The sequence below is a fragment of the Lepisma saccharinum genome, chromosome 15 (genome assembly GCF_977018435.1).
Source record: "Lepisma saccharinum chromosome 15, izLepSacc3.1, whole genome shotgun sequence".
Lineage (NCBI taxonomy): Eukaryota > Metazoa > Arthropoda > Insecta > Zygentoma > Lepismatidae > Lepisma > Lepisma saccharinum.
Genome location: NC_139243.1, coordinates 77,502,004 through 77,525,897, shown reverse-complemented (window position 1 = coordinate 77,525,897; position 23,894 = coordinate 77,502,004). Strand labels below are relative to the sequence as shown.

The 23,894-nt window shown below is 37.8% G+C and overlaps 2 protein-coding genes across 2 annotated transcripts in view; both read left to right on the top strand.

The window, feature by feature from the left end:
• The first annotated feature begins 15,058 nt into the window (after positions 1 to 15,058).
• LOC145999349 (uncharacterized) lies at positions 15,059 to 15,382 on the top strand. Its single transcript, XM_083136289.1, has one exon. The coding sequence runs from the start codon at positions 15,059 to 15,061 to the stop codon at positions 15,380 to 15,382; it is 324 nt and encodes a 107-aa protein (XP_082992415.1).
• A 2,255-nt stretch (positions 15,383 to 17,637) lies between these two features.
• The window catches only part of LOC145999760 (uncharacterized), a 143,009-nt gene continuing 136,752 nt past the window's right edge, over positions 17,638 to 23,894 (top strand). The window contains exon 1 of the mRNA XM_083137052.1: positions 17,638 to 17,691. The gene's annotated coding sequence lies outside the window, so the exon portion shown is untranslated. The remainder of the gene's footprint in view (positions 17,692 to 23,894) is intronic.

Here is a 23,894-nt window from a genome sequence, read left to right as displayed (position 1 = left end):
CATGCTGAATCTAGTCATGTGTACTGACGCTCTGTCCCAGCTCGTGTAGAAGTACTTTTGTTACTGCCCTTTTAAAGCTGTTGTATGTCGCATCTCGTGGCAGCGCATTCCAACAATATGCAGAAGCAGCTTTGAAAGATGACAGGTATATGGATTTTGAAAATCTGTCCAGATTAAGTTTCTTAGAGTGTCGAGTCGTGTAGTTGTGTATGTCATGTCTAAATTGAAGTCTGCCGTTTACGAATGTCGGGGTTTTTGTTTGAAGAATTTTGAATAGTGTGCAGGCCAGATGTAGTGTTCTGCGCCGTGTCATATTCAGCCAATTAACGTCATTTAAGTAAGGCAGTATGTGATCCCTTCGTTTCAAGCTAAATGCAAAACGTATTCAAGAATTCTGTACTTAGCTTGGCAGACCATTATTAATTACAACAAATTGTTTTCATTCGATTCTTTTGCATAAAAGAGCCTGATAATTTGGAATAAGAACCACAAAATAATTACGAATAGAGGAAATGGCACACGTTGTGCTCAACCCTTTTGTCCTAGTGATAACCACGTAACTAAGGAATACAGGCCACATTGGTTAAATAATATTAAATCTGGATCCCGCAACATCCCTTCGCTCCCACACAAATTATTATTAAGAAAACTGATGTAGACATTTCGAATAACAACATGTGCGACATGATCTGAGTAGCACTTTGCTTAATATCATATTATTTTCCTTTCATGCTTCGTGGCACCTTCCTTCGACGACACCTATTTACTCGTATGTTACGTATCTAAAACTCTGCAAGTGGTTTTCCTTATGTGCCAACCCTCCCTTCTTCATTGTTTTCGGCTCATCTTTCCAAACTGAACTAACACGGAATAGCGTTTCTCTATGCTTGCGCATTAGCTACCACCATAGCAACCGATTGTATACAGCCAACATGCTCGGGACTAGCAGACGACTTTACCAGAGTATAAGACAACAGCGGTGGCGCCGAGCATTACAACGTGGTGGGAAGAAGTAGTACGCGCACCTTGTTCTACATGCTGCTTCGTTTGTTATCGAAATGGATTGGTCCCTTCCCCGCTCCCTATTTCCGAAGCCAGCACATAGAGCGCCCGCCATAAGACTGGACAAGAGCTACAATCACAGACAATGCTTTCAATTCAGTGCTTATGGAAAGGAGCTGGCGTCGTCTTGGCAGAACAAACTGAGTCGAGTACAAAAGCACAAGAAGCTAACTGTCTCGATTATTGCGATCATACGGTCAAGTATTATTATTGTGTGTAGTTTTACCAACTAACCTTGAAAAAAAAAACCGTTTGCATCGACGTACAGGCGAAACATTTTCAACCAATATGGCAGCGCAAAACATGTCGCTACTAATACACAGAGGCGTAGATCGCAGTGCGACAAGCCTATGAGCACAAAATGAACAATCTCTATTTTTTGGTATTTTAAGACTTCAAATTTTAATGTCGCTGGAGGTAGAATGGATTATGCACTTAAAATAGAGCGTTACCGTCGTAATACAATGTTCAGTAATAAGATTGCATCAAGGCTTCCTCATTTTATTCTACATTGCCCCGATTTTGTAATTATGGAAAACGTTGAGACTTATTTCTGTTATTTGATTTTCTAAATAAGCAACGAAAGCAGAGACCTAAATGAATACGTACATCTCTGTTAGAGACTTTTCCTAGAAGCAAGAAATATATAATTATATTATTCTTTGCAATAAATGAGATAGTTAACCATTGGTTGCTTACACGAGTAGTTTTCTTTCTCTTCGTCGGATACAGTTTACCTTTTCCTTCGACGGTTTTCCATGTGTACACCTGTCATAAAGAGTTGCAAATGACTAAAAATTGATTAGAAGTATTGATTTATAATAATTAAATCCTAGGTAGGTCACCTCATGAAAGTCAGACCACTCCATGTTCATTGTTTAACTTCAGTAATTACATTGTTCTTAATATTATTAATTATCAGAAAGGTGCAGAGTTTCCAACACAATAAATATTTATTATTAATATTAATATTAAGCATGTAAAGGTAAAGTAAAATGCATTACGATGTAGCTGTAAGAGTCCACATATTGTATCTCACTTAGGTCCGACTGCTTTGAAAAAGTACTTGATTTAGGTGAATTAATTGGAAAATACTGCCCGAAGACGAAGCTCCTATGGCTGCAGTCGTCTGTAGGAACCACAGGAAATCTCATTCGAGTACATCATCATAATCTATGGCGCACTCGTTTTACTTTTGTAATTGTTATTCGGTTCAGATTTGAAATCACTACTGAAGCATGGATTCTTGTTTAGTGAGCGTGTTATCCGTTTCTTTATTTCCTCCCTCCCGTTGGTCATGTAATCTAAAGAATATCTAAATTTCGGTTTCATTCTAATTCCACTATTATGCACAGATAGGCTAAATGTGACGGGACCTAAAGTTAGAAATGGTATTCGAGCCTGTATGTGCATCGAGGAGACCCCAAGAAAATTTAGAATACTAAATACTAACGAGTCCAGTAGCAAAAGCTGAATTAGCAGCGATAGATTAACCTTCGAAGAACTACTGATTTGAACAAAGACATTCTTTTCTATTTATAACATCTTTATTTAAACAGTCTTGAGTAGAACTAACTAATCACCAAAATGGTCTACAATGAAAATTCACACATAGTTCGGAGAATTCTGATAAGGCCTTTTCTTTTGATATGTAAATTGCATTTAAGCTAGTGTTTTAATTCCACTTTATGCACGGTAAAGCTAATCGCGACTGGACCTACAGTTATAAGTGGGATCCGAACCATTATGTGCCTCCACCGGGTATCGAACCCGGGAACCCTTGATTACAAGGCGACGACGCTACCACTGCACCATCGGGAAGGCGAAATGGAAGTTGCAGTAGCATAGTAACGATTCTGGAGGCCAAACATTATCCCACAAAAGTTGATGGCGATTTCCTCTAGGTCGAGAAAAACTGTATTCAGTGTCTCAAACCCCTCTGATTTCAAGTGGAGCAAGCAGAATTATAAATATTCCTCAAGGTTATTTTTCCAATTCATTATTAATGTTTGATTGTGTATTATAATAGTGGGTTATAGGTTCTAAGTTCATGGAAAGTGTTAAATTGAAAACCTCCCACCGCAGCGTTTTTCGACTAGTGGAAGGACCTACTCAAAGTTGGCTACTCTTAGCTGGAGCCGAAGTGCAATGTTGCTAAGTTTACGAATTCCGGACTTAGAATTCTTTCGGGGGCGGTGAAGTAAGAAGTTGCGAAGAGTACAAAGACAGGTTTATTTCAGAAGGCTGTTCCCAACTGAACAATGTGAAGTTCTATCTCATTTAAATTGTCTCACAGAGTTTTGGGCATTTATACTGTAGTTCCTTGCTTGCACTAGTCTTCAAAACTGAGATATCTTGAGTCAGATTCTGTGTTGCAATTGTACAGTATGTTATGCAGTTCCTACAGCACACACGTTGTGGTCGGGTGTGCACGTGTTCAAACCATACATCTTGTAATGTGAGAAAACTTTCCTGTTTGTCCGAAGTTCGTGTGATTCTGAAAATAATGTCATCTACGAAACGGAGTTGCTAGCTGGTTGTATTCTATTTAGGGTCGGCTTCTTTACTTCCAATGAAATGTAGGTAAATGTGCTTGAGAAAAGGGTCCGATTTCTGTTCCTTAGAACTGTTTCGTAAAACAGATACAATTTCGCTTCCAGGAGAGGAGAAAAGGTTTCATCTTGGATCCTCGTGTTACGGCTAATGGCGTGTTGTCTGTTCCTTTTAGATGTTGAATAAAGTATCGTAGTCGGACAGAAATTGTGAAATACGCCAAAGGCGGCTTTTCAAGGTAGTTGATTGTCGTAAATTTTGAATACATATTGAATTGGTGTGTAATATAAATCTTTTGAAATGAATGTGGTGCCCAAAAGCTTTTAAAGCAAGAGAGTTCTAACATGTTTATATCCTCTTCCCTTCCTTAGCATTTAGTGTTCTTCTCGCATATGCAATCGGTTCGAATCTGCGAGTCCATCCCCGACAGACTCTTCAGACTGCCTGATAGAGAGCGGAGTTGTCTTTCGGCTGAACATACCTTGCTCCTCTCCATCAGTGACGGCGGCGCCAGGAAAATTGACTGAAGGAGGTAGAAGGGGGACTATAACATATTGTTGGGAGGCAGTCACACTAAAATGCCCGAAAATACTATATACAAATATAATATATATAAATATATAATAATAATACTTACAATAATAATAATAATAACAATTATTATTATTATTATTATGTGGTGTTTTGTGTTTGTTCTTTATTCAGAGTGGACGTTTACTGCCTAAATTTAGTTCTTCATTACGAGTTTATCTCCATGTGATTCGCTTTGATAAAGGCATTAATTCTTTTTTTATTCGTCTATACTGCCACAAGTTGCGTTGTTTTTAGTGGCCAATTTCAGTATTGGAATATTGGTTGGTTGGTTGAGTTGGTGTTTTAAGTGCACTTTATGCACAGTAAGGCTAATAGGGACTGTAGGTTCAGTCCCGATTAGCCTTACTGTGCAAAAAGTGGACTTAAAACACAAAATCAACAAACCAACCAAATCTTGAATCAACTTTGAATGTCTTTTACTAATTAGCGTTGTCACTAGCGAACCACGATTTGAATAATTTGCCCGTACTACAGATGATGCTTTGTGGTCCTCAGAATGTTCGTGATGTTTTAAAAACCATCCACATTCAACGCTTTTTTCCACTTCTTAAAACTTATGTTAATCGCGACGATTACAGAACATAAATGAATGAGAAATTGCCTATGCACAGGTCGGCGCTCCAATCTTGAACAATGTGTCTGACTGGGGGGCCCCGCCCCCTGCCCCCTGGCGTCGTCACTGCTCTCCACGCCTTGTCACGGGGCTATCGAGGAAGATTGTAGGAGAACCTGTGTACCATCTGACGCTCCATCGTCTGACTTCAAGCAAGTGTTCATCCGTCGATCCGTGTCAGCAATCTAGAACCCGGTGAACGCATCAACATATATACAGTATATGGTGTGTGCCACTGAACTTTATGTGGTAACATGTTTTTCGCACAGAATGCTATATCATAAATTAATAATGATGCTAGAATTAAGATTTTATGATTCCTATCGGAAGAATAAATAATAAAGTTGCAAAAGATTTTGATAAAATAATGATATCTTTCCTGCGACGGTTGCTAAGAAATTATCTTAACATTACATTAATATTTCATGACTTCGGAATATTTCAGCGTCATTCAGCGATTAGGTAATTACACACGCCATTTTGTCGATGTTTCTTGAGAGATTGAGAGTTGTTCTGTCCGAGGAAAGATGTAGATCCTTTAATTGGCTGAAGGTAAGCCTCCAACTGACCATTTCATATCTACCTATAATGTTACTGTGAGAATTAGTTTTCACCACTAATCAAAGAACTGGAGGATTTCGTAGAATGAGGACTTGCACCCAAAATTTTAAATTGACACATCCAAACAATTACTAACATTTCAGTAATGAATTCTCTTTATGCAGTTAGTCAGTCATATCACTTTACTTATTCTAATACTATAGCTATTGTCTACTCTTACGGCGGGCGCTCTACATGCTGGTAAAGGAACTGGGGAGCGAGGAATACGCCGCAGACCAACCCAACAACAGCGGTGGCGTCGAGAGTTACGACGTCGCGGGAGGAAGTAGTACGCGCACCTCGTTCTACAGGCAGATGATTTCTTTATCGCGCTGGATTGGCCGCTTCCCCGCTCCCCACTTCCCTTGCCAGCATGTAGACCGCCCGCCTTAAGAGTAGACGAGAGCTATACTCGAAATAATTAAAGCAAACGATCGGAATGACTACTCTTATACTGGAAGTTGCAATGCCTTCATTTTTGATTCGACCGTTAGTTCCTTTACTTATTTTGAAGACCCTATCGCTGCGTAAATGTTTTGCAAACCCTTCGCTCCTTGTTTGCTTTCAATTATTTTTTGGTGACACTGCAAAATAGAAAAGAATGCATCGTCAACGTGAATAGGATTCTCTCCACGGAATGGTTTGGTGCTCATCTGGAGAATAAAGGCATCTAGGTACTCGAGCAATCCCTATGGTTAGAAGCTCTTCGGGAATGCATGTAGAATAGAGCCATTCCACCAAACAGGAGTCATTTGGAGGAGGAAATGCCATCGATAGAGATAGATTTGTAGACACCTCTTCGATAGAGAATCTCTTTCTCGCCTGTTTAATCCTGCGTCATTGTGAAGAAGAGATGTCCGTTAAGTCATCAGGTTGCACGTTACAAATCCTCAATCCTCTCGGTGAGGCTTTGGCGAGCAGACAAAGTAGTCTTGACGTCACGGCGTTTGTCTTCTCATCAGTTGCCTCGTCTATGAAGGAACAGGGTCAGTTATCCACAGACTACCGACTCTAATGCAAGGAGAGGCGCAACCACGAATTTTTGTCTGCAGGGGATAAACGTGAGAATAATAATAATATATATTAATATTATTATTAATAGTAGTACTAGTGGTAATGGTGGTGATAGTAGAAGTAATAATAGTAATAATTGTAGTAGTAGTAGTATCAAAGATGTTATCCTCGTAAATCACGCAAGAAAGGGTTAGAAGTTGGCGGTAAAGCATTTGTGTCGGAGCAGATTATGTGATATATATTTTTCGACACGCTTAGTTTTACATTAACTAATAATGAAAAACAAGCAAACAAAGTGTAATTTTGAAAGACAGAAAATGCATGACGAATGTAATTACTTTTGTACATATGACACGTATACATTACAAGTGAAGCGAGCAAGAAAACTTTTAGATCCAAATTTGTGACAACTGAAAACAATATTTATTAATAGGGCGCCGTTGCATTCTCTTTTACATTATTTTTTCATTCAGATCGTTCGGCTGCCAGGACCGACACCTGCCGCCTCCTAGCTACGATCCTGAACTTATTAGGTTGTAAAAATAAGGTCAGATGTTGCGAGCGGAACGTGCAAGAAAATTTTACGATTGTTTATTATTTCTATAAAATATAATCGAGGGGGGCCAATTGCCCCTCTTTTTGGCCCCTGCAGGTGAATTTGACCGTCTGCAAGAAATACTGAAAACCAATTCCGACTTCAGTATCCTATTGTTCTGCTACTCTTGCTTTTTTTTACTTCATTTGCCCCCTCCCCCTTGCTCCCGCTAGAATTGATATCCGTCCAAGGTTGGGGAGGGGCAACGTCCCCTACCCCCTGTGATTGCGCCACTACATCTATTTTTCCTTTCTGATTTTTTTTTGGGGGGGGGGCGATGTGAAGGACATGGATCCGTCGTTTGTTCTCAGTGCTGCTTGAAGACAAAATAGTCTTGTAAAATCTAATTTCTTGAACATTGGTGTCTTGTACCAGCTTGCCTAATATATACATATTTGAAAACCCAGCAAACGGCATCCGCGAAGAAACATGACTTCTAGCCAGCCCCCTGGTGGAGTGGTTAGCACATCGCGCTACGATTCTAGGGATCCTTGGTTCGAATCCTGGCCTTGGCATGGATGTTTGCGATTGTCCATTCATCAATTTCATCATATCATCACTCATCCTCATCTTCGCGCCAAAATTGCCACAAGAAGCGAAGTAAAATCAACCAAATCAATGATCAACGTGTTCTCATTACATTCTCTTCTTCTAGTTGTCGGGGAAATTAGAAAATTAAAGTTGCTGACGATTATAACAAATAATATTAATACATTAGCGGATGACATTTTCTGGGACGGTTTGTTAAGAAATTATCTTATCATTCATATCTTATCTCCTGCATTCGGAATCTGCTAGCGTCATATAGAGATTAGATAATTACAGACGCCATTTTGTCGATGGCACTTAATAGATTGTGAGCTGTTTCTTCCGAGGAAAGATATAGGCCCTTTGAGTGTATAAAGGTAAGCTTTACACTGACCATCTTCATGTTTGTAATATCGATTGTTAGATAAAGATTGTCGCCACAAGCAACGAATTAAATGGATTGATTTGCTCGAGAACTTATACTTACAATTTTAAATGGACACACCCAAGCCTACAAATATCCCGTGAAAATTGAATTATATTTATATAGTTAGTAATTTATGTCACTAACTTGAATACTGAGAATGGATTCGATTATGCCTATATCTGTATATGTTAAGGCATCCTTATAATAAGAATGATCTAATGATGGGTATATTATAGTAATATAATATGAGCATTTGTAACTTGATTACAAACATTATTGAAAAATGCAGGAGAAGTATTTGAGCATTACATTATCACGAAAATCAAAGATTGATATCGATTTATATCTATATGTAGACCCTCTGAATACACACCTAAGTGTCAGCAAATATTATTTTGTGGAGAACCCACGTTCTCACAACTACACTCATAAATGTATAGGAAGGACACTTTAAGAAATTAAAAAAGTAGCAGCAATTAATGAAAGATTATGCACACGTACCTATACCTATATCTGCAGCAGAAATTCGCAAGTGCTGGAACTACTGATAACGAGAACTGAAAGTCATTACAGGTGATTCCTAGATACTGTGATATCTAAATACAACTTGCGACAATTGTTGAATGAATTGACGATCCCTATCTAACAATTCCAATTTGGTTATTTACCTCTCTTTCTACCTTTCATTCTAAAACACGAGAATGAATAATTCTCTCATGAAATATATGCCTGAACCATCCGTAACCATGGTTACAACTAGTGGTAGTTGACGGATATCTCCTCCGAAACGAGTTTTCTTATTAGTGAATCAGCATTTCATTCAAATACCAGGAGGTTATAATTAAACTGATGGCGTTCAGAGTGGTACAGCACGGGCTGTAATGAGCGTAGGAGTCTGAAAATTTGTAGATATGCTAATGAAGCAATGCGCTCGCGAATAATGAAAAAAAAAAAAAAATAGTTCCAATTCTCGCCATCAGGTTCAATTATGGCGCTGTAAGCAGTCAGAACATGGACATTTTCGTAACTCTGATGTCTAACGATGTTATTCCGACATCGGTGGAATTGTCTAACCGTTGTGTGAGCTCCCTGGTTGTTGTTGGTGACGCTTGTTGATGATTCTTCTTGTGATGTGAATTTTCGTTGAAGATTAAAAATGTTGATTTTGTTCGTGTAAAACACAATGGCTATTGCGAGGAGAGAACGTGCGCTGCTAGAGAAGTTGTTTTACCAGAATGGGAGCAATAGCAACGCTGCATTGTGGGAATATCGCCGACAGAAAGGGCTGAGAAGAGGGTCCATGTTAATTAATGGGCTAAAGAACATGATGAAGAAATTCGAGGAAACAGGTGAATTGGGTGTCGCACCAGGGAGAGGAAGGCGGCCCATCCCCATGGAAATTGTGGACGAAGCTGCTGTAGCTGTAGCTGACCGTGCAGCACGTGCCTCAACTTCTGCAACCAGTGCTTGAGCTGTGGCACGTGAATTGTCACTCCGCTGGTCAACAGTTCGCAAGGTTTTGCGGTGCATTTTACACTGGTATCCCTACAAGATTCATACTGTGCACCAATTAAAACCCCAAGATATTCCACAACGCCGTGAGTTTGCCCTACGGTTTTTGACAGGCATGGAAGTGGATGGCATGTGGCCGGGGAATATTATGTGGACTGACGAGGCGTATATTACTCTGGACGGTGCAGTGAATACAGAGAACTGTCGCACATGGGGTTCAACTCATACACATGTTGTGCAGGAACAACCATTGCACTCAGTTTACGTGACTGTTTGATGTGGGTTCACTAGCTCCTTCATTCTTGGACCGATTTCTTTGAGGAGGTGCATTTTCTAGGGAGAGAGTTATAATTCAGTTATTTTTTTTAGAAAGAGAGTTATAATTCAGTTCATTTTCCTAGAGAGAGAGTTATAATGCAGTTAATTTCCGTGTGATTCCTATGTGGGACGACGCAAGGAGTCAGCTAATGGAAGTTATCAGAGCAAGGACTGAAGTCAGTTGTTTCTTCAGGGTGATGTGGCAGCGTAAGATCTTCAGTTGGAACCTTGTAGTGTAGAGGAAAGCCACAGAATAAAAGAAGGCTTTATCGCTTTATGAGGAGGTTGCTGTCTTAGTTGAAAGCCTCGTGTTCCATTCGCAGAAGATGCTTGGCAATACAAGGATCAAAATTAAGCAATAATATTTCTCCCATTACGGACCCTAAATGAAACATTTCAATTATATTTTCCTCTTTACTGTTAATTTGGGGAGACCGGAATTGTATCATGTTCTACTGATATTTTACCATTAACTTAATCATCAAATGTTTTAGTCAGTAAAAAATTCTATATTTTCAGATTTGTTACGATTCGGAGGAATTGAGTGAAAAACCAGGGAGAAGGATTGCACCTTATAGGTTTGTGGGAAGAGCAGTTATTCCTGAACAGAAGAGATCTTCATGTGTGTGATATGGTAAGTTCGATTCACTTCCATGACTTTTAAATTACTTGATGTTATTGAACAATAATACTATATGCTTCAATTGGAAGATATGCAGATCTTGTAGCGAATTGACATTTGTATAATAGTCACACCCATTTCCTCTTATCTGCGCTTTACTGACTATTTCATCATGTATTTTGTTCTGTCACTTTAAACTAACTTCGAAGTGTTCTTACTACAGGTGGTGCCATATATAGTGTAACATATGCAATTCCGAATACACATTCACATGGACGTTTCTTGTTTTTTGTCCTGTCAAGAATCACCTCATGAAGTTTTTTAGTATTGTTCAGAAAAACCATGTGTGTATATATATATATATATATATATATATTGAAAATCTACTGTATCATTCGATGGCTTTAGACGAAAGAAAATTAAGCAATACTATCCGCAGTCAACAATTTTTGGTGAAATTTCCATGTGTAAGTTGGCAAACTGCTATTGTCCTAACTAACGAAATATTTTCTCATAACAAACAAAAACTAATGAAAATGAACAGGAATATTAGTTTTCGTTATGAAATTGAAAGTGGGTTGTCATAGTGTAAAGTTGTCCCGATATTTTTCCTTAATAATTTTCACGTATTTGCGGAACTAACGAAACGTTTGCCACAGCTATCGAGAACTAAGTAACTAGATTTGGGTACACAACTAAAATGGGTCGGACAACATCACAGGAGTATTTTTAAAATAAGTCTGTAGACGTCATTGCATTCTAACGCGTAATTTTGTATGCCAACTTTGTCCAAAAGAAAGTGTCATTGTGTACGAGTAACAACGGTTCTTGCATTAGAAATATCTCTGTTGTGCAAGTAACGAGTTAAGAAAGCAAATGAAAAAGACTTTGTGATATTAAGAGAAAAACATAAAAGTAAGTTACAGATACTATAATAACAAAAAATTATTGAGCAATCTTTGAATATTATAGATAGAACCTGATCATGTTGCATTTTGTAAAAAAAATACTTGTTGAGATAATTCCCTCCTATTACGGAGGCTTACACAACAAAAGTCTTTCAATAAATACTTATAACATAATTTCATCTCTAAAGCAGATACTTGATTCTCCTTATATTATAAGTACTGTATAAATATTTTTTGAATTTGCTCTATTTTATTTTTATAAGATGTATACCTATGAGACCATACAACCGACGCATATTAGATTTTACTTCTTATCATACTGTTATACAATAATGACATTTAAAATATTTAGGCTCATTGAACTTATGAGAAATCCTAGCCGTCGATATGCATCCTTAACAATATTCTAGATATGTTCCGCAAAGGACAAATTACAATCAACAACACCTAGATCTTTGACAGTGTACACTTTTTCAGCTTTTCAATACTAATTCTGTATGAATACTCATATGGGTGTTTTTTTATCGAAAATACCATAAAGCTACATTTTTAAATGTTGAACCTTAGATCGTTATCCGTAGTCCAATCATAAAATGCTTTTATATCATTCTGAAGATCTAACATATCTTGAGTGCAATTAATTTCTTTATAGAGTTTCACATCGTCTGCGTACATGAGAAGTTTGGAATACTGAAGTTTATGTGGCAAATCATTTATAAATATAGTAAACAGAAGTGGACCAAGGTTCGAACCTTGGGGGAATCCAGAATTTACAACGTATTTATGTGATTCTGATTGTTTGTAAGTCAGATATTGTTTCCTATCGTGAAGATACGAAATAATAAGAGATAACATGTCACTCGTAAAACCAAAGTTTGCAAGTTCACATAGTAATACATCGTGATGCCGACGACGTTAAAAAGGATGTCCCAATTTTATGATCAAAACCAATCGATAAAAAAAATCCAATACATTAGTAATCATTAGCAAACATCAACATGACTACCGTTAGTGGTGGGAAGGATATTGAGCCAGTACTCCACCTCAAGTCACCGAACTCTTGTCCTAATTGGCACTCGCACAGGCTTCTGGCACCTTCATGGAGTGAATGCATCCTTGACATATCCTCAGAAGAAGAAATCCTGCGATGCGATATGCGGGGAATAATGTGGAGGGGGATAGGGCCCCTTCGTAGTATACTCTGTCTCTGGAATGTATGAAACAAGGCCACGCATAACAGAAGAGAAGGGGAGCAAGCAAGTTGGCTCAGCAAAACAGTGAGTGCTGCTGCAAACGGCTGGTAGCACTTATCCTCTTACGAGTTCATTGGTCGAATACTCTCCTGTCACCACTTGCGCAGAAGATTTCTTTTTCGTTCCTTCGCTCCAGGGATTCCTGGGACATAGTATGGATGTAACTTTTCCTACCTGGAGAATTTACATCTAACACGTGACGAACTTGAATGCTCCAATGAGTTTCCTTCAAACGTCAACGACAGAAAGGAATGAGGAACAGGTTTCATTGTTGATAAGAATATGAAGAATGCTATACTCAATTGCACACCGATAAACGAAGGAATATGAATAATGAGTGTCAGAGAAAGAATTTCTCAGTAATCTGTATATATACACCAACTGAAGAAACTAACGGTGAGATAAATGTTGAATTCTAGGATAAATTGGAGTATGTATATGATACAGCACCACAATATGATCTAAAGCTACTGATAGTAGGAGATGTAAATGTAAAAACAGGAAAAGAAGATATTTTCAGAAAAATAATTGCAAAGAACGTTTACACAGTGATAGTAACGATAATGGTCTACGCATAATAGACTTTGATGTAAGCAAAATAATGGTAGTTAAAAGTAAACAGTTGCAAAGAAAAAACAAGGAACGATTTGATTTGAATGATTGATTTATTTATTCTCTTAAGTCCACTTTATGAACAGGAAGGCTAATCGCGACTGTACCTACAGTTTATAGTGGAATCCAAACCACTGTGCCATGTGCCTCCACCGGGTATCGAACCCGGGCCCCCTTCAGAACAAAGAACGAAACATGGATCACACCAGATGGAATGACAAGAAATAAAATAGATCAAGTGGTAATAGATTATAGACATTCTTCAGATGTAATGGGTGTGATAGCTGCAGAAATTCAAACTGCGGATCTGACAATTTTTAGTAAGAATTAAATACGGACAAAAAACAGAAATAGCAAAGGAATGAGACAAGAAATTTAAGGTACAAGAAAGATATTTAATTATGAAATGTATAAAGTAAGATATAAAGAGGTATTAAAACATTGAAAGAGAAGGAAGAGGAATGCAACAATTCTGATATAGAGGAAAAACGGAAAGCAATAAGAGACAGCATTCAACAAATGGCAGAAAAAGTTCTGGGTAAGAAGAAACCAAAAAGAAGAGATGAATGGTGAGATGATTGATTGATTGAGTTGGTGTTTTAAGTCCACTTTATGCACAGTAAGGCTAATCGGGACTGGACCTACAATTTAAAGTGGGATCCGAACCACTTGTGTCTCCAGAATTGTGTGATGGGGAATGCGATAAAGTCATAAGAGTAGGAAATGAAGCAAGGTTCAAGGTGATAAATAGAAAAACAAGAGGAGATAGGGAAATGTTAGGAGAAGAGGAGAGTTGCAGACAACTTATGTAGAACAAAGAAAATATATTATGAGAAGCAAAACATAGCAGAGGTAGTGGAGGCATGGAAAACAAGGAAAAGGAGAGATTACATCTGGAAACTGAAAGAATGAAACAATGGATTTCAACCCAGAGTTGCATTTTGCAAAGATAAAGAGAGATAAGGACGGTATACTAAATAGATGGGCAGAGTATTTTAGTGAACTATTGAATGGAGATAAGAATGAACAAGAGATTGAGGACATGGGAAATAGAGAAAAGGAAATAAGCTTGACAGTAGAAGAGGTAGAAGAAAAGGATATGGAAATGGAGGATGCAGACAAAGAATTGATCAAACGCCTTTATAGAAAATATGTTACGGAAGCAATTGGAGAACTAAGGAACAATAAAGCCCAAGGAGACGATAACATAAACGCCGAACTGCTGAAGACCGGAGGAGACATCACAGTGGACAAATTAGAAGAACTGTACAAACAAATATGGGAAGAAGAGAAAAAGCCACAACAATGGGAGAAGAAGGATAATATGCCCAATACATAAAAATAAAGAAAAAAATGGTATCTGGAAACTATATAGGAATTACACTTCCCAATATGGCATATAAAGTATTTGTGAATATACTTGTCAGGAGACTTACCCCTTTAGTGGAGAAGATGATCGGAGAATACCAGTGTGATTTTAGGAGAAACAGATCGACCACAGATGAAATTTATTCAATTCGAATGATAACAGAAAAGTGCTATGAATACGATATTGACCAGAATCATCTCTTCAATGACTTCAAACAGGCATATGACAGAATCAAGAGGAACGAACTGCTAAAAAATATGAAAGAACTGAAAATACCAATGGGACTAGTAAGATTAACAAGAATGACAATAAAAGAAAAAATAAGTAAATCAAAGACTGAATGAGAATTATCAAGAGAATCCAAATAGAGAGAGACATAAGGCAAGAAGATGTCATGTCAACCCTGCTACTGAATCTAGCACTAGAAAAGGCTGTCAGACATTTCAATATGATTCCAGGAGGGACAATCTATAATAAGATGTCTCAATGCCTAGCATATGCAGATGATATTGATCTCATAGCACAAAACAAAACAGAACTAAAGAAAGAATTTCAAAAACTGGAAGAATCTGCCGAGAATGTAAATGTACAAAAGACTAAATACATGCTTACATCAAGAAGAGATGAGAAAGACAACAAGAGATCGATAAAAGTAGGAGGTAAAGAATTTGAGAGATGTGATAACTTTAAGTACTTAGGATCAATAATGAACCAAACAAACAATATATCTGATGAAATGAAGACAAGAATAGTCGTAGGAAAAAGATGTTCAATGGCATTGAAGAAGTTTTCTCTTCTATAATGGTAAGGAGAAAAAAAAACAAGATGAAATGAAGACAAGAATAGTCGTAGGAAAAAGATGTTCAATGGCATTGAAGAAGTTTTCTCTTCTATAATGGTAAGGAGAAAAAAAAACAAGATTAATATGTACAAATCAATTTTACGTATTTGTAACATATGAGTCGGAAACCTGGACGTGAGTGAAAAGAGGTGAAGGGTTGTTAAGAAGGTAGAAAGGAAGATCTTGACAAGAATATTTGGAGCACTGAGAAAGAACGATAACTGGAGGATGAGAACTGTATAATAATCGGGATATTGTAACAGAGATTACGTATAGACGAATTAGATGGTTAGAAAATGTGTGGCGATTGGAGGATTGCAGAGTGCTCAAGTAGGTATTAAGCGGGCAACCAGGTGGAAGAAGAAGGAAAGGAAGACCTAGGAAGCGATGGCTCGACGACGTGCAGGAAGACTTGAGAGGACTGAGAGTTCGGAGATGGTGTACGAAGGCAACGGATGGAGACGACTGGAGGCTGGTAGTGAAGGGGGCGAATGCTCTACATGGGCTATAGTGCCAAGGAGTAAGTAAGTAAGTACAATAAACCCTCGTTAACACAAATTCGCTTAAGACGAACAATCGGTTAACATGAACAAAATGTTGGTCCCGGCAGGGATGTATTATATCTTATAGAAAGTTTTATCGGTTAACGTGAATTTTGGTTACCACGAATTACGAACTCTTTTTTAGTCCGTTGCATCATTAGATCTAATTTAACCTTTGAGTGGTACACTTAAAAAAATTTACATGACTGGTAGACTTGGGTCCTGGGGGCCCGTATTATTAAAAATTCGAAATTGGACCTTAACCATTTTCTTTACTGCTCAAAAGTTTTCAGGTTCAAAATAGATACTTTCATAAGTTGCTACAAAAGAGATCAAAATTTTTCTGATCAGTGTGAGCTTAATGTGCAGCTGTATTCTTTACAGATTGGTAATTTGCAACGGTGGCAGTAGTTGTTTGTTTTCCTGTCCTTTCTGCTGGGACTCAATGCGGAACTTTTACGTTTGGATTTTTCAGTAGTTATTACAACAGCTGGTGGTTCTTCTCGATCTACTTCTTCAAGAATACGCAGCACTATACCACGGATATTCCTCTGCAGAGTTAGCACCGATTTCCTCTGTTCCAGCAATGGTGTTATCAGATGAGATATCACTTTCACTGTCATGTTCACTCTGTACTTAATTAGCGTCATCTTCAGAAGCTTCTTCCCTCTTCAGGATGTCTGCTATTTCATCAACGGTTAAATGACTTCCTCAAGCCATAATAGGAAATATAACAAATGATCAATAATCCCTCATCCAGGAAAAATTTACATAAATGGTACACTTGGGTCCTGGGGACCCACTCCCCTGTAATACACAAGCTTCCTAGCACTTTACGGAAAAACGTTTTCAGCACAACATTCACCCCTGCCAGTCAAAAGACTACTGGGGAGATGAAAGCAATCAGACTGCCATCTGTGAGTAAACACGTCAACAAAATTCCATTGGGTCCTGAGGACCCTTGTGTACCACTCACGGGTTAAGACGAACTTTCAAAGTTTTTCATAATTTTTTTCTGTTGTCCCCCTGTCGTTCCTCTGCTAGGTATGTAAGAAATCGCTCAACAATCTCTATCATCATGTCAACAACCAACTTATACAGTATTGTAATCTACAGATTCTGATCAACAATGTGTACAAATGTGCTTTTCTATTATTTAAAACATAGCCAGTACAAGTAACATCAAGATTAAAACTTGGGTGAAACAGCTCGACAATCGCGATCATTGCGTCAACAATAAGCTTATACGTATTTAATAAGTCGTCTATCACAAGAGGCTGTAGAAGTTCTGTAGCGAAGCAAATGATATCCTCTCAATGTTCCTTAGCTGCAATTCTCCATTCCCTTCCACCTGTCTGATTCATGTACTTTTTCCCTTAAAACGAACTCACAAAATACCATGAATCTAACGAAAGCACCGACTGATTGTAACAACAAGAAACGCACCTCGCTACGAAGGTCCCATGTTCGAGATCTGGTGTTTATTTTTGTATATCCATTCGTTACCTACATCTAAGCAACATTCTTCATCATTGCCGCTATTAACCTAAGGAGAAACAGTGAGAAATATTTTATTGAGTAGCATTTTTATATATTTTCAGATTTCTGGAGGCACAGAGAAAATTACAGATCTGCACCTGTGAGATGGAGTCAGCCTATTTATTCTGTCAGATGATTCTTTGTTACGAAACAGAAAGATCATATGAGTGATGGAGTTCAGGTGATAAGGTATTTTTAATTCAATTGAGTGACTTTTAGAATATCTTAAGTTAACGTTGACTGGCAATACTAGAATAAAAAACTCGGAAATCATTTTTGGGAAAAGCCACATTTTCAATAATGTCAGCTTCCATGCAGAAGAGACAAATCTTAATCATCCCCATGGAGAAAGAAAAAAAATAGAGTAGAAACTGTGAAAAGTAGTGTACGTGAATGTCAACGATAAGACACTGGAGTATTTAATATAGTGTGGGCAGTAAATGAGAATATGAGGGCAAATATGGAATTCCAGAGTACAAGTATGTCATTTGACAGTCATATATTGCAACGATCCAGGCAGTAATTACAACGTTCTACACAGAAGTTACAAATTTACAGAAAAATCTTAGATACGAACGAAAGCAATGGGAAGTTTTATCCTTAGTGTAGTACGAGATCACGAATGAAAACTCGCAGTTTCAAAAAGTTCCATACAATTTTCACAAGTTCACTTTCATACACAGATATTCCATGGAGTCTCGGAGATCCACTGAAGATTTCGCCACTGAAGGCTTTACTTTCGAGTCCACGGTGGAGAATCTGTTATTTCATAAATTTCATCTAATTAATATTTACCTTTATCATCAAGATCAGCCAAATGTGGACGAGAAAATTGAAAAATAGAAAATGAGATAAATTTAAAATACTCCTGCACTATAAAACCTGTTTGTAAGCGAACAAGTAGCACGCTAGTTATAGGGAGACAGAGTTAGTCGCTTCAGTATGTATTATAGAAGACCAAGGTAATTTTTAAATGTAACTTTAATCTTGCTGCTGGTCTACAGGGTTTGATAACGCCAATCTCTACATCATGGTAGTCTAAGTATAAATTTTAAGGAAGATCAAAATGTTTTATTTTGAAAAAAATACGTCATCTTTGTCTTTTTTACTAAATCACACACTATTACATTCTAGTCAAGTCAAATACAAAACCTCAATTCTACTTCATTAGTGTCTGTTTGTATTTGTTTCTAAGTTATTTTATATAGAATTCTGAAATTTGCGTTGGTACCTGTTATTATAGTATAGTATAATAGTATTTACCTAATTCTTCTAAAATACATGTCGATTGTAACGATGAAGATGAACGGTGAATTGAGAAAATACATAAGTCACCAGATATAGTGGAAAGCCCGTGTCTTGCCAGGGATTCTCATCCAGCAACCTTAAATTCGTTTGGCACTACATTAAACAGCCCGTCATTGAAAGAGGCTACTAGTTACTGTTGCTTACAATATTGTTTATGAATGCTTGTATATCTCTCATCATATTGTTGTTATCGTTTAGGGCAGAGGGCAGACGAAGCATGATACGTGGATATTGAAGGATCGTCAAAACGAATCTATGTAAATGGAATGTTCACACATTTGAAGCCTCTTGAAGATAGATTGTAATGGAAGATAAAGTGAGTGAAGAAGAGGCACGGCTGAAGGAGAGGAGAGAAGGCTTCACAAAGGACCCTGCTCTTTGCAGAGCTCAGAAGGGCGGGGAATATCAAGTGAAGATAGCAGCACTGTTTGTGGCCTCAGCCATGAAGAGAGGAAACCTTCGGTACAATCTATCGGTTGAAGATAAATCTGCAGGGAAGTTTGATGACGTCGTCTTCAAAGTTTATGAACAGAAGCAAAGCATACGGTGGTGCCTTCAAGCCAAGCACAAGGAAGAAGGAACAAGAATCACTTTCAAAGATCTGCTCTTGGACCAGAAGGGAGATTTCTACCTGAGAAAGTATTTCCAGTCCTTCTTAGAGATTAGAAGAAGCCAAGGTTCCAGAGTGGCAGATGTGGAGAGATACATCATATACACTCCAGCATCGCTTGACTTTGTTTCCAGTGAGAAGGAAGAAGATCTCCAGAAGATATCATCAGGGAATAATTCTCTCATATTCAAAAAGGTAGCAGAAGACTGTGATCTCCTAGACGGGAGTGAAAACTCTTTGTTTGAGTTGCAGCCAAATGACTTTATTAGAGGAAAACTGGGGAACTCAACTGAAGTAGATGCCTTTCTGAAGCATTTGAGGTTTGCGGTAGGACAACCAAATGCAAGTCAGCTGGACGACATTTTGGGGGAGAAATTGAAGGAAGCAACTACAGGAATCCAACTAAGAAAGTTAAAAGACAACCTGTGTACTTTCCTGGGTAAATGGTTTAAGGAATATCAGATTAAAGGTAACTATTTCACAGAAATGGATGTCGCTATGATTATACTGGAAATCTTTTCGAATACTTCGAAAGAAAAATTGATGTTGAATAATGTTACATTTTCAGAGTATGATGATCTTGATAGACTTTTTAGAGACAGTGAAAGTGTTGTTTACACAGTTCCATGTTCCCTAAAGCTTTGTTGTACCAAATTCCTCACATATCCAAAGAATTCCACAGAATTGTTTCTATTGCAGTTCCAGGATTTGATGAATGTAAATAACGTTGTTTTTCCATTCCTTCCTTTGGATGGACGAACAGTAATAATTGTTGTACTGGAAGAAGGAGACAATGTAGCAGAGGAAAAACAAGCCTTCGAGTCGTTGATAGGAAGAATGAAAACTCAAAGTGATTCAAAATTAATTTTTATTCTTAGCGATGAGAGTTTGACAGACGGTTTGGAATTAATGAAGGTACTTTCCTGGGAAGATGGAATATATTCCGTCACAGACCTCTCTAGTGAAACGCAGCTTCTCTTAATGGAAAAAGAGATAACATTACAAGGTAATTCGGTCCCTTTCAAAGAAATCTCCGGAAATAAATGTCCACCCTTAAGCTTGCCCCATATCGAGCTGTTATTATCAGGGCCAGATGTAGTTATAGGTAAGCAGGTACCCACCACAGAGGACAGTGTGAGTTCCTTTATGCAAAGGACGTTTTATCTGGAATGTTTTTTGCGTAAGGATTGTTTAGATCACTTACAGGATGATGCATATGTTGTGATTACATCTAAAGGGAATAACCACCAGTCCTTATTTCATAGGTATAAAAGGAAAAATAATATTTTATTTGTGACTCTTGAGAAAAAGTGGGAAGCATTTAATGAACTGCGTGTCACTCATCCAGGGAAAAACATCCACGTGATTGAGAGTTCTATCAAATTTGGTCATCAATGTTTTAAATGGCTTGCGTCTCACGGTTCCCTGGGTACATTGAAAAAATATATAGAGAAGAGTGATAAATTTTACTTGGAGGAAATTGATCAGAGACCGATTGCTGTAATAGCAGCTGAGCCTGGAATGGGAAAGACCACTCAGCTGCTGGATATAGCTGAAGAAGAAAAGAAGTTGCATAAAGACCGATGGGTTGTCTTCGTACGTTTGAAAGATGTTGCATGCAAACTGCTCTCACTGAATCCAGAAGACAATATTTCCTACATGTCTAAGAGAATAAGCGAAATTTTCTTGGGTGACGAGTGCTCCTTTTCAAAGTTGCTATTCCAACACAGTCTTGAAGAAACAGGGAAGTTCATTCTCCTCTTGGATGGGTACGACGAGATCGGGTCGCAAGAAGAAAGGGAGAAAGTAGTTCTAGTACTTCAGAAGTTGAAGGAGCACTCACGTGGACAGGTGATAATAACCACGAGACTCCATTTCAAGGAGGAGTTGGAGGAGACGACTTCAACTTTTGCTTATCGCTTGAAGTCATTGAACAAAACAGAACAAGAGAAGCTGCTGGCAGAGATTTGGATTAAGAATCTGTATGTTTCTTGCGATGAGGAAAAGTCAGAACGTGTTTATGTTTACGCTCGAGAAGTATTGCGGGACTTTTCTAAGAAGATCGACGAAAGGATGCGGAGCCTCATTTGGATTCCTATGCAAGTTACATTGCTTGCTGAAGTGTGTGAGGAAAGTTGCAAGATATATTGCAAGAACCAAAACACAGCAGATGCTTCTGTGAAATCACCATTCATTAACCTACTTTTACTTTACAGTGAGTTTGAAAATATAAAATGCGACAAATTCCTGAAGAGTTACGTAAACAGTGTCTCATGGTTTCAGAAGAACCTGATTGAGATGGTTTCCGAGGAGCACAGAAGCGTGTGCACAGAAAAAGCCCTTGACGAGCTACTAACAGCCAATTCACTCCGTTGTAACTGCTGCTTGAAAGTATTAAGCAAATCGCGCTTGCTCCAAGAGCAGGGCGTTCTTAGGATCGGGATTTTACATAAATCCGAGGGAGAAAAATTATCCTTCGTCCACAGGAGTTTCGCAGAATATTTCTTTGCATTACACTTAGTGCAGCTAATATCAAACGGAAGACCCTGCAGGAAATTTAAGAAACTACTTAAGGACAACTTTTATGAAGTAGGATATCAAGTAATAAGACTGTTTGTAGATAATTCTCTAGTTAAGAGTGGAATTCATATTGCTGCTCTTTCAAATGACGTCAATGCCCTTGGAGAGGAATTAGAAAGCGGAGCAGACATTAACAAAAGAGATGCTCTTGGAAGAACTCCTTGTCACTTAGCAGCAACATACAAGTGCGAGGAGGCATTTGAGCTTCTTATCAGCCGAGGATGTGATATACAGGCTAAAGAAAATGTTGCAAATTGTACACCATGTGAACTAGCCATAAGAGTCCAGGATAAGTATTATAATGTTTTTTGGTTTATTTCATGCATGTATAAGAAAGGGAGAGCAATAGAATGTAAGAAAGTTTTTAGGGATAACGAGTTACATGCAAGGGAATGCTTATATTATATAGTTCCAATCATTGTAGATAATGGCGATGTTGACACGATCAGGTTTATTCTAAAAATCGCTGATCGTCATAATATTCTAGTTCAGGTTCCTTTACCTCCTCATTGGAAACAAACTACGTGTATGTCGCAGAGTCAAGTAGCCTGTTTTCAATTAATAATGGAGTTGATATTAAGGAGAAGAAAATTCCTGTTGTTAATAAATATTCTTTCTGAGGGCAATCAAGAACATATCAAAGCTGTATTTTCTGCAATGGTAGATTCTATGAATAAGAGAAAAGATTCACTCAAGAACGTAGTACTTTTCGCTCTCTTGTCACAGTACGACGATATAATGGCCATAGCATTTGATAAAATATCTGACATAACCAAAGATTTTCCTTCTTTCATCCTACAAACTTTTGATTTTTATGAGACTTTGGTGCATTTTGCAGCAACATTCCATTTAGAGAAAGCAGTGAGATGTCTCTTTAGCAGGCTGCAACAAGAGGGAACAGATTTGTTGTCAGTTCTTTTTCCAGAGAATTTTCAAGAGAAGTCACTCATTCATCTCGCAGCCTGCAATTGTAGCATGTTGAGTTTTTACATTGACTTCATCAGAGAGAACAAAGGTAACGTCGCATTCTACCTCTGCCAACAGGACTCTCATGGAAGTACACCTCTGCATTTGGCTGCTCGGTCTAGTCATTCTGAATCAATAAAATTGATTTTTGCGGAAATCAAAAGTAAGCAAACACCAATTTTTGAGGCACCGTTGTTGAACTCTGCTGAATGTGGCGAGAAAGGAGCATTTTTTGACTTGTTGTTTGAGAGAATCATGTCTCATGGAAATAATCTCTTGGCTTCCATTATGCGGTGGGACTCCTCCAAACGTAACTGCCTAGATTACTTCAAGGGGAACGAAGATCATATTATCTGCAAATTTTATGACAAAATAGATGGTATTTGTGATCGTAATATCAGCACGTGGTATGACAAAATAGATGGTATTTGTGATCGTAATATCAGCACATGGTATGACAAAATAGATGGTATTTTTGATCGTAATATCAGCACATGGTATGACAAAATAGATGGTATTTGTGATAGTAATATCAGCACATGGTATGACAAAATAGATGGTATTTCTGATCTTAATATCAGCACATGGTGTTACAAAATAGATGGTATTTGTGCTTTAGAATGGGTAAAGAAGGAAATGGAAGAGGAGATACAAAAGGTGTTTCAAGCGACATCAACAACATATGAAGTAAATGACTTCATGGATTATTTATTTCTTAAAGAAGAACCAGAAGACAAACCACAAAACCAAAGTACATTTCTCAGAACGTTGTTCAATTGGTTTTCATCACTTTTCCATTTACGGCACTTGTAAATCATTTAATTTAATCTTCAAATGAATGGAGTAGACTTTAAAGATCTCTCATTATCTTAATCTGTAGCATGTATATACGAAAGGATATCATTTGTCAATGTTTAATTCGTTTATT